Consider the following 10,365-nt stretch of genomic DNA (forward strand, 5'->3'; position numbering starts at 1 on the left):
ATTTTTAGTGTCTTCTGGGTAAAGCATGACATTTTGTAAGATTCAATGAGTTATATAAAATACATGTATTGTATATGTGAAGAATTTTAGAAGCAACCAGCAGGATATAAAATTTTATTTTAAATACGAAACAAATGAACTGAATAAAATGACTAAAATCTCAAGTCGCAGGAAAAATACAAAATCAGAATCATACACAAAGAAGAATACGGTCAAAAATCATGCATTTATTCGTAAGAAACTGTATGATATGTGTTGTTTAAGTAGAAATTTGTTTGTGCACATGTCATTTCTGTTCTGCATCAAAATATATAGGAAGTAGATTAGTAAAATCTCTCGGTTACAAGGTATGAAATTAATTCATAAAAATATACAGTGACACTAGTACTAATAACTCATAATGTTACATGTAGTTACAATGGTTCATAAATTACCAGCTAGATGTTTTACAAAGTGATTATACTTTACAAATAAACCTTTTTCTACATAATTATATTTTTTTTTATCAAATTATTTGTCTTGACAAAGAGAGGGGTCATGGTTGAAGCTATTCTCTCTCTCTCTCTCTCTCTCTCTCTCTCTCTCTCTCTCTCTCCATGTATATCATTTTAAAAGACTAAGAGCTCTTATAAATCTTATTGATTAAATGTTTAAAAATTTGTCTTTACTTCTTTGGAATATATAAGGAAAAAATTCCATGTTTTGAATTTTAAGGTAGATTTTACATTTAATTGTTTGAGGTCATTAAAAATTATATGCATGCATAAAATCAACCCAATAAATTACTAGGTTTACTGTAAAAGTAAATTAATGCAATCATTTTAATTGCTTCATTGCTTCCACAAATTTTTATTCATGCACAAAAAGTTAATAATGTATGCATTTTTCAATTCAACGGTCAATTCCACTACACTGGTTGGTCCTTGAGCGAGGTTTCTTTCCGTTCGTTCTCAGAGTCGTGTCCAGTGGCAAGTTCTTTCTTATCCACTAAAAAAATGGTAGAGAAATACATTTATATCATACTGTATGATAGAAACCAGGAAAGTACTAGATTTTTTCGTAAAATAATACCGGCATTATTCATGTGCCGCATTACATTTGTATTGAATACACAAGAATTGTATTGATGTAATAATACTGTCGGATCAAAGTGGTTCAAATCATTATAGAAAGAGCCAGACTGAAATCTACACGCCCCGTTTATCGATTGGCCGAAATCTACAGCGGCTGAAACTGACAAGAAACTGACAGGAAAGATATCGACACGCCCTGTTTATCGATTGGTCCAAACTTACAGCGACCTAGGAAAAATCACGAACTGCACGAAATGATGATGACGATGTCAGTCTCAAAGTCTCACAGGAGACGATTTGGCTGTTTCTTTTAGCTAACGTACTTAATTACATACATAAACTGTAATTTAATGAATTTTACTTACTTTTCATAATCAATTTATCAATTAGCTAAAAGAAAGATGTTAATACAATCAATAAAATGCTTTCTTTGATGAATCAATAGGGTTATGAAGGTAGCGATCATTGCAGAAAAAATTTACATAATCCGTTAACGCGCTTCCTGTAATCAATAAAATGAAGTACACATGTACTGGTAGTTGACTTGTATCTTTGGTTCACCTCCACCCCCACCCCTATCCCCGTTTTTGAAGACGCTAAATTAGATTCATTAGAGTTGACAAATCATCATACTAACAACAAATTAGGAATTTAATTCCAGAATTTGTGATTTATACATATTCCTTTCAAAGTGCGTTAAGTGTCTCGATATTAAAAGATGTTAATGTACCTTCATAGCGCACTTTGAAAAAATAAATTCAAAGTAGGTTAACTTGGTCCAAAATTTAACGCACTTTGAAAAAATATTTCAACGTGCGTTGATTTTGTCCAAAATTCAACGCACTTTAAAGTTTTTTCAAAGTGCGTTGCCACAATTCATATTATTGTTATCAAATATGAAATGAGCGGTTCTTTGAAAATTTACGAAACCACCCACTTACTAGAGGAGCCTCTCTGTTGAATTCTCCGAGCAACGAAAACGAGGATGACAAGGACTATAATGGAGATTAGAACGGCCACGATGATGGCGACAGCGGCGTTTGAACCGGTTTCTTTGGAATTCTGCGTCTTTGGGACAACTCGAAATAAGAATGTAAAGATCTCAAGATTGGAATTCAAAGAATTAGCATATACATATAAATCAATATATCTTCGCGTATCGACAGTTATGCAGTGTTGGTTATATTAAAAAAGATATCTCACATGAAGTGTAGACTAAGTAATATTAATATAAAACCTAGCATTTTAACTGTCATAAATGAATAGGCCTATACAGAAATATTCTGGAAGTATACAGAGTTAATTGTGTATTGAAAGTGTTGTGCTAAACGTTGAAGCAAATAACAAATATTTTGTGGTAAAACGAAACTTAAATGAAGTGCAACTAGTCTCACCCTTAGTAGTAATGATATTAGAACTAATATCTGTATTAACAATTTCTGTATGAGCAATATCTGTAGTAAAAATATCAGTGGAAGTGATGGTCGTTTTGATGGTGATGATACCTGTCTCCACGGTGGTTTTTATCGGATCTGAAATTAACCAAAATTTTACAATTTATTAAATTACTGCGAATTCATTGTACTTCGTGAGGCCACGTCCGCAAATTATGATTTCAAACTAATGTCCCGATTTTCGTGTAAAATAGGGACGGCAAGGAAAAGTAACAAGTGTATATTAGTGCTCATACCATTCTTTGAGAGAATGTTAAATGAAGTGTTCGTACATGGGCAAGGCAAGGTGTTCCGCTGAAACCTACCATCCTAGCCATGAACAATGATCGCTCCATATTAAACAGCCATTGTCTAATGTGTTCATTTTATGTTATTTAGATTCTGTCGGTAAAAGTTCGATCAATATAACAAGAATTTTTCAAACTACAGCAAGAGGTAGTATATTAAAGGGTATTGCACTTTTTTGACATTGTTCTTTTTAAAATACAGTTTACTACGTTATTGTATTGATTTTGTCAATTAGCATTAAAAACTTTATAAAAATGTTCATGACAGCCTGTAGGTATTTCAGCAGCTTACCTGTAACTTTAAGTATGGCCTCCTTCAGTAGAACACCCTCGCTGTTTTCTGACATACACTGGTAAACCCCCGAGTCTGACTTCTGAACATCTTTGACTCTCAACACTTGACTATTTTCTCCCAATAGGTACTTTCCTAAATTAAAACATGAAGTTATCGATATGTATCAACGGAGCGAAAACGTATTGAATTACAATGTTCACATTTAAACATCTGAGTACGTTTTAACACGAGAATTTATTTTATTCTTATGACCCAATAATATCTCAAAGTCGTCGTTCTGATACAAAATTACAACCTCCATCTATCTTTAAATCAACTCCATTTTTCTTCCAAGTCGGTCGAGTTGGTGGTAATTCATCGGTCAAGGACTCAACCTCACAGCGGAACGTGGCCATCTGTCCTTCTGGTACCACCAAATCTTGCATCTGATGGCTCCCATTTAGAAAGGGAGCAGCTGTAAATTCCGATCAGAAGTCTCACTGTACATACCAGTCTTTACCAAAATAGTTTTTATGGAAGTATTTAAAATCATGCAGACCAAATTTTTTTTAACAAATTAAAAATATAAATTTTAACAAAAATCTTACATGTGACATTCAAAAAGACAGTTTCGGTTTTCCCCGAATGTTTACAAGTGTATTTTCCTTCATTTTCTGATTCCGCTCGCAAAATTGTGAGCACTCTGCCGAAGTCACTGATTTCATATTTGCCGTCGGCATTGTCAATGTTCATCTTTTGCGGGGAAATCCACGTGATGTCTGGGCTAGGGCTGTAAAATGGAGAATGTAACTGTATTTCTCCCCTTTGATCTTATTAGATTTCTCCATTTTCAAATGCTGGTACGTACATACACTCTGCATTAATTATTAGTGTGTAAACAAGTAATAAGAATCTACAGCCTACAAATTGTGTACTATAGACAGTAGTAGTATACACTGTTGTTTATCAAGTTAAATATTTTGAATTCTAATTTTAGTGGATTTCGTTGTTGAGTTATTCAAAGTTAAAAGTTTATTGGATTGCAATAACTAATAATAGATTGTATTGAAAGGGTCATTGATCAGACATTTTCTTACACTTGTTTATGCCAACGGGTTATGAACGGTTATGGAACCACAGTAAGCACTTCACTTTCAAGAAAAAAGTTTTAGAATATAGCCCTTACTAATTCAATTACATTGTACGAGGAACTTTAATATTTGCCTTCAAAATCTAAAGAAGTTATATCTATCTATCTATCTATCTATCTATCTATCTATCTATCTATCTATCTATCTATCTATCTATCTATCTATCTATCTTAGTGCGGGAGAGGAATACATGTATTTCTTTTATTTACATTTTTAAAAAGCAAAACCCAATTTGAGTAACGTCAGAAATCCATGACCAGTCCCAAATACTCGCTAAATTTTTCGCGTTCTCATGAATGGTTCATATACTGTTCTTTTCTTCTTGCCACGTACTTGTGTGGAGGAAATCTCTCCAATTACCCCAACAGCATCATTAAACATCATGGTTTGTTTAAAATAATTTATGTAAACTAAACTAAACTATTTTTTTCAGCGTAAGATTAAGAAAAATGTTCATTGAATAAAAATATGCGACTGCTGGTCCCAAGTTTCTGGTGATCGAATTCTGTATTGTAAAAGCAACAAAAGCAACAAAAGCGTACTCACTATCCAGAAAACATGCATCTCAGAACGCCCTTCTCACCAATCAGAGCTTTGCCGTTTTCTTTGAACACCAACATTGGGTCTACTTTTGGAACTGCTGTTGAACCTTAAACATCCAAGAGCATTTAATATATGTCTGCAAGGTATTAACTTATAGTATACCGAATAACGATTTTCTTATTATTTAAATGCACCAAATACGAGTAAAGGATTTATCTATAAAGTAGATTTTGTACATCGATTCAGGTTTAAGTTGTATAATAACCATTAACAAATTTTAAAGGGAGAATATAATTTTTTCCTCCAAAATATTAGTCACAACCTTTACACATACATTGAAGCAAGGTTTTACCATTTCATTCCTGTGTAAAGAGAAACTCGTTTGAAACAAAACAACACTCACTGTCAATTTTTAGACTTGTTTGACTTCCAACAACCAATGTCTTAAGTTGCTCATGCCACACCCCACACCTGTACTGTTGACCAGTCCAGTCACTCATATTTGTCCAAAGAAAATGAAGATCGCCTATTGATAATTAACAAATACTAGTGCTTTAAGGTTTGTCACCTTTGGTGCTTTTTATGTTGATTTTAAATAAACAAAAATATACTTCCATTTCTGGCTCATGAGAAAGATATAATTATGAAGGAACATTATTGTGGGGATATTCAGAAAAAAAACCCCATAACTATGGGGCGCCGTTTCAATATTTTTGAGGTATTTTCTGATATCAGAAAATGATTTTTTGATATTAAGAATTCGAATTTCTGATATCAGGAAATGATTTTTTGATATCAGAAATTCGAATTCTTGATATCAGAAAATACGATCCATTTTCTGATATCAAATAATCGATTTTCTGATATCAAAAAATCATTTTCTGATATCAGAAATTCGATTTTTTGATATAAGAAAATGATTTTTTGATATCAGAAATTGAAACTGGTTTTTTGATATCAAGAATTATATTTTCTGATATCAGAAATTCAAAGAAAATGGCAAATAAATTTCACCTATTTAATGAATACTCCCTTGACCCAAAATTAAATTGCCGAACTACAGAGCCAGATTTGCATTTAAATATTTGTTGTCTTTTATTTATTTTAATGTAAAATTTAATAAGTGTTCTTGATAATTCTGGTCTTATGTATTGAAAGCGCTAACTGTACGCCTGTATAACTCTTTATATTATGCGAGGCCATCATTTTTCAATATTCACAGCAAATCGCAAAGAAAGCAGTGTTGATCATTGTATATGTGCAAAACTTGCCAGAATGAAACCAGGTTTAAAATAAGGCATTCATTATTATTCTTAAGAGACATCTACAGGCTTGAAACACATTATCTTACAAATTACAAAAGTTGCATTACAGGGAGCATTCATTAAGTTGATAGTAATTTTATTTAAGTCTTATTTTCTGATATCAAAAAATAGATTTTCTGATATCAGAAAATGTGAATGATTTATTGATATCAAAAAATGATTTTCTGATATCAGGAATTCGATTTTTTGATATCAAAAAATGATTTTCTGATATCAAGAATTCAATTTTTTGATATAAAAAATCAACTTAAATTCTTGATGTCAAAAAATCTATTTTGTGATATCAGAAAATCATTTGATATCAAGAATTCGAATTTGTGATATCAAAAAATGATTTTCTGATATCACAAAATAGATTTTTTGATATCAAGAATTAATTTATGATATCAAGAATTATTTTTTGATATCAAAAATTCGAATTATTGATATCAAATATTTATTTTTTGATATCAGAAAATACTTCAAAAATATTAAAACGGCGCCTCATACATAACAAGTAATTCTTTTTAAGAACCGTTGACAGAAAGAATTAAATATGACGAACTGATGTGCTAACAAGGAAATTCACTATAATAAAACAAATCGCCATGGAGTATTAAAAAAAGAGATTAGTGCACGAACCAGGAACATTATTATGTGCAGTTTAAATATATGTGAAGATTCTATTTCTGATCTGATTCACAAACCATTTCCATCAACTCCAACCCTTTTATTTATTTCTACATTGGTCTTAGTTCCTTCTCCAATTTTCCATTCCACTTTACACTGTGATTCTGGCAAACACGTTGGCTTGTGTCGACACTCTACTTTGCAATGCTTAAATTCTTCACATTTTATCTCTTCAGTTTGAGAAGTGGGAAAACTTCCTAATCCTGCAAAAAAAAAACCCAACAAAAACTCGTTTTGAATCAAAATATTACATTGCAAACTAAAACTCATTAACAATGTAAACTGAGAAGTCCCAAATATATAATGCTGAGATGCAATACCAATAATACACTTTTGTTTCAACTAACTTGCTTCCATTATTTTGAATGGCTTTGAAAGTGTTGTTCCGAAATCATTTGTAGCAAAGCATTGGTAAGTTCCATAGTCCTCGTTTTGCATCTTGTCAAACTTAAGAATTCCCACTGAATTGTTCACTGTAACAAACTGAGTATTCTGTACCACATCTCCGTCTTTTTTCCAAACATATCTAGTTAATTAAAGAAAATGATTAATAGATTTAACAAAACGTGTATATTTCAAATATTTATTTTTTTTTCTCAAAACTTGGACCACCTTTACCTTTATAAATGTAGCATAAAAATATTTTGGATGCACCCTACCAAACCGTTTTGCTGCAAATTCAAATCATATTTTGGAATATCGAGGGTATCAATTCTCATATTTACAAAGGAGATTCCAAGTCGCACATTTGAGATATTAAATCGGTTTTCTAAAATTCTTGCAATATCTGAATATTAAGGAATCATAGTTAAACATATCTAAAATTATATTTTAGTTATATTTTAAATTCCTTATCTTCCTATACAAGTAATGTGATATGCCTAAAACCTTCTTTGATGCAACTTCGGTGTTATGTTGATAAACATGAAACAAATTCAACTGCATAAGGATACACTATTTTGAATTTGAATTGCAGTTTTTTTGTGAAAACATCTAGAGTTTGATTTTATCTTACTATTACCCACTTGACTAGGCTAAGCTTACCCATCCAACATGCAAACATTTACAGTAGCAATGCTGTATTTTCGGAAGTTGTATTAAATAATGTAGTATACAATTATCTTTTTTCAATTTGTGAAGACAAATGAAAAATAAAACCGCTAGCCATACGTTTCATATTATTGTTTCAGATAATTATGAAAAACATACAGAACCCTTCCATTTTCTGCCTTGCAGTTAAAGGAAGCATCAGTTAATTTGGAATCTCGAGGGAAAGAGTATTCATCGTTAAAGATACTGGTCATGTTTGGTGGCATCTGACTAGAATCTGTAATAGAATATGTAACTGGATATTATTAATGATTTTAATTGTGTTTAAGTGTTTACTTTGCATAAAACACGATTAAGGAAACTGTACACACAACTATATCTATTTATAGAGCTTACCATTTACAAATCTGAAAACTCTAAAAGTTGACTTATGTTACATATGTTATTTAACACAAAACCGCTAAATATATTTTTTCAGTTATCCGTTAGGTCAAAATTCACCCTCTCAATATACATATGTATTTGCTACTTTTGAGTTTTTTAAATTTAATAATGACTCATTATATCATTGATCCTTGGTAAACTCTCGTGAAATATCGTTAATGATTTCAGTATAAAGCATATTATTGTGGATGGCACCAACGCGAATTTTTTTTAAGTGTGTAATATTGTACACAAAATGACATACATGTTGTACTTGACCTTTAACAATCCATGCATATTTGTTGTAAGTGTGTTTCCTGCAATTGATAGGATTCTCATCGGTATAATATTTTTGACAAAGCAACAAACACAGGAAACTAATATTTGTTCTCCTAGCTGTTTCATGTTTTACTGTAGGGTAAACATTCTTTGCTTTCAAATAAAATGTGTCTGCTTAAATTCATAAAAGGTCAAAGTCCTTTGATTTTAGATAAAATGTGTCTGTATAAATAATTTATCAAGAGTTATATATACTTGTTTGTCAATATAGTTATGTAACAAATGTTTTTTTTACCTTGGCCGATGACAGTACAAATGAGAGTCTGTAGAAACAGTCCTAGAAAAAGTGTCCAATCCATTGGTTTTCTTGTAGACAAATTACTAATATGGTCAAAGTGAACGAATTTTCTTCCTCTGTTGATTTTTTGCTTTCCTATTTTGTTGCTACTACAGTTTATCAAGGCAAATAATAGTTAGTGAATTAAACCGAATCACCAAACCCAGTACATATATATATATATATACACGTAGTATTATCAGCGCTGTTTTAAATCATAGTTTCAACTTCGGATTTTTGATGACAAATGTTCTCTTCCTTTTCCTACAGAATATTTCATCAAAGCACTGTTGAAAAACTTCCTTTTATGCATTTCAGGGAAACATACACCAATTTAGAAATTAGACATGGATCGTTGTTTTGACATTGTATACATGAATGATTTGAAAAACATCCTGGACATGAATAATTCTTGTGATCCTTTAAATTTCAGCATCGACGATATCTAACTCGAGAGGTTGTGTCTCTCTTTCAAGTCTCTAATAATCATAGTACATTTCACTCTTTTGTTTTTATTATCAGTAGACGGTTAAGGAGGAGCTATCGAGTGGCTTTTGTATTCAGTTGTTGAAAATTGTCTGTTACCACTACAGCGATTGACAAATTTAAAAAAAATGCAGTTTATTTTTTATGTGTTGTGAATTCTGAGACATACATACATGCATCATGGTTCACAAAACTAGATGTAATGATTTTTAAAATTATTAAGATTAAATTATTTTACTTTTATCAAATCAAACATATTTTGTAACCATCTTTCTAGATACATGCATGCTGATGCTATTAGATATTTAACATTAAAAATTTAATAACTGTACTTTCAATCTTATATTTGAAGTAAAGGGTACAAAATGTATGTAAGTTTAATTGGAAATTAGTTAGAGACATTCAGTATATATGTACCTTATTATCTAAATTGATCATTTTACTGGATGATACCTTATGTTACTCGGTGTTTTGAAATATTCCACCCAAAAAGGGCAAAGTTTTGAAAATTGATTGAGGAAATTCGGAATAAGACAAATTGAAAAATAAATTATTTGAAATAAATAATTTGTATTTTAATATATATAAAAGCTTTCTATATTTTTACAAAATTTTACTTTCCAAATTGTTTAATTGCTTGTAATGATTTTGAAGAAAACCTAGATAAGAGTGCATGTACAACATTTAGGTATTTATAGATAAACAATGAAAGGTCACAAGCAAAAAAGATATCATTAGCATATTATTTGAAAGCAAACAAAAGGATTGCAATATTGAGGCTTCTATGTTGAATGGTATTTTTTATTATTCCTATAAGTGGTAACGAAATACATGAAAATTGCTGTATTCGAAATTTGATAAAATAGAATAACCCCCAAAAATCAACAATGCATCAATATGCTAGTTTTAGGATTTATTTGTATTTCAATGCCTAAAAAAGGAAGCAAAATATTTTTTTCATATTATTAATATGAGCCAATGTATGAGAAAAGGGGTCTTATGACATAAAAATCA

At 30.8% G+C, this 10,365-nt stretch overlaps 1 protein-coding gene across 2 annotated transcripts; it reads right to left on the reverse strand.

Annotated features, from left to right (window-relative positions):
• Positions 1 to 98: 98 nt before the first annotated feature.
• LOC105322290 (neural cell adhesion molecule L1) lies at positions 99 to 9,384 on the reverse strand. Of its 2 annotated transcripts, none has more exons than XM_011420934.4 (12): positions 8,824 to 9,384; positions 7,986 to 8,103; positions 7,124 to 7,302; positions 6,794 to 6,979; positions 5,186 to 5,308; positions 4,786 to 4,888; positions 3,697 to 3,878; positions 3,405 to 3,563; positions 3,107 to 3,241; positions 2,579 to 2,605; positions 2,015 to 2,152; positions 99 to 987 (listed from the first exon to the last, which is right to left on the reverse strand). In XM_011420934.4, exons 1-12 carry the CDS (start codon positions 8,885 to 8,887, stop codon positions 908 to 910), a joined length of 1,494 nt encoding a protein of 497 aa, XP_011419236.3. In that variant the 5' UTR covers positions 8,888 to 9,384; the 3' UTR covers positions 99 to 907. The 2 variants fall into 2 exon arrangements, with proteins under 2 accessions (XP_011419236.3, XP_011419235.3); XM_011420933.4 differs by having other exon boundaries at positions 2,468 to 2,605; positions 8,824 to 9,373.
• Positions 9,385 to 10,365: the final 981 nt, after the last annotated feature.

Source organism: Magallana gigas, chromosome 5 (genome assembly GCF_963853765.1).
Source record: "Magallana gigas chromosome 5, xbMagGiga1.1, whole genome shotgun sequence".
Lineage (NCBI taxonomy): Eukaryota > Metazoa > Mollusca > Bivalvia > Ostreida > Ostreidae > Magallana > Magallana gigas.

Coding starts and splice junctions, on each gene's coding strand:
- LOC105322290 (XM_011420933.4), bottom strand. CDS start 8,887: ATGGATTGGACACTTTTTCTAGGACTGTTTCTACAGACTCTCATTTGT. Junction 3,879..4,785: donor AGATGCATGTTTTCTGGATA/GTGAGTACGCTT, acceptor TCCATTTTACAG/CCCTAGCCCAGACATCACGT. Junction 2,153..2,467: donor TAATATCATTACTACTAAGG/GTGAGACTAGTT, acceptor TCTTATTTCGAG/TTGTCCCAAAGACGCAGAAT.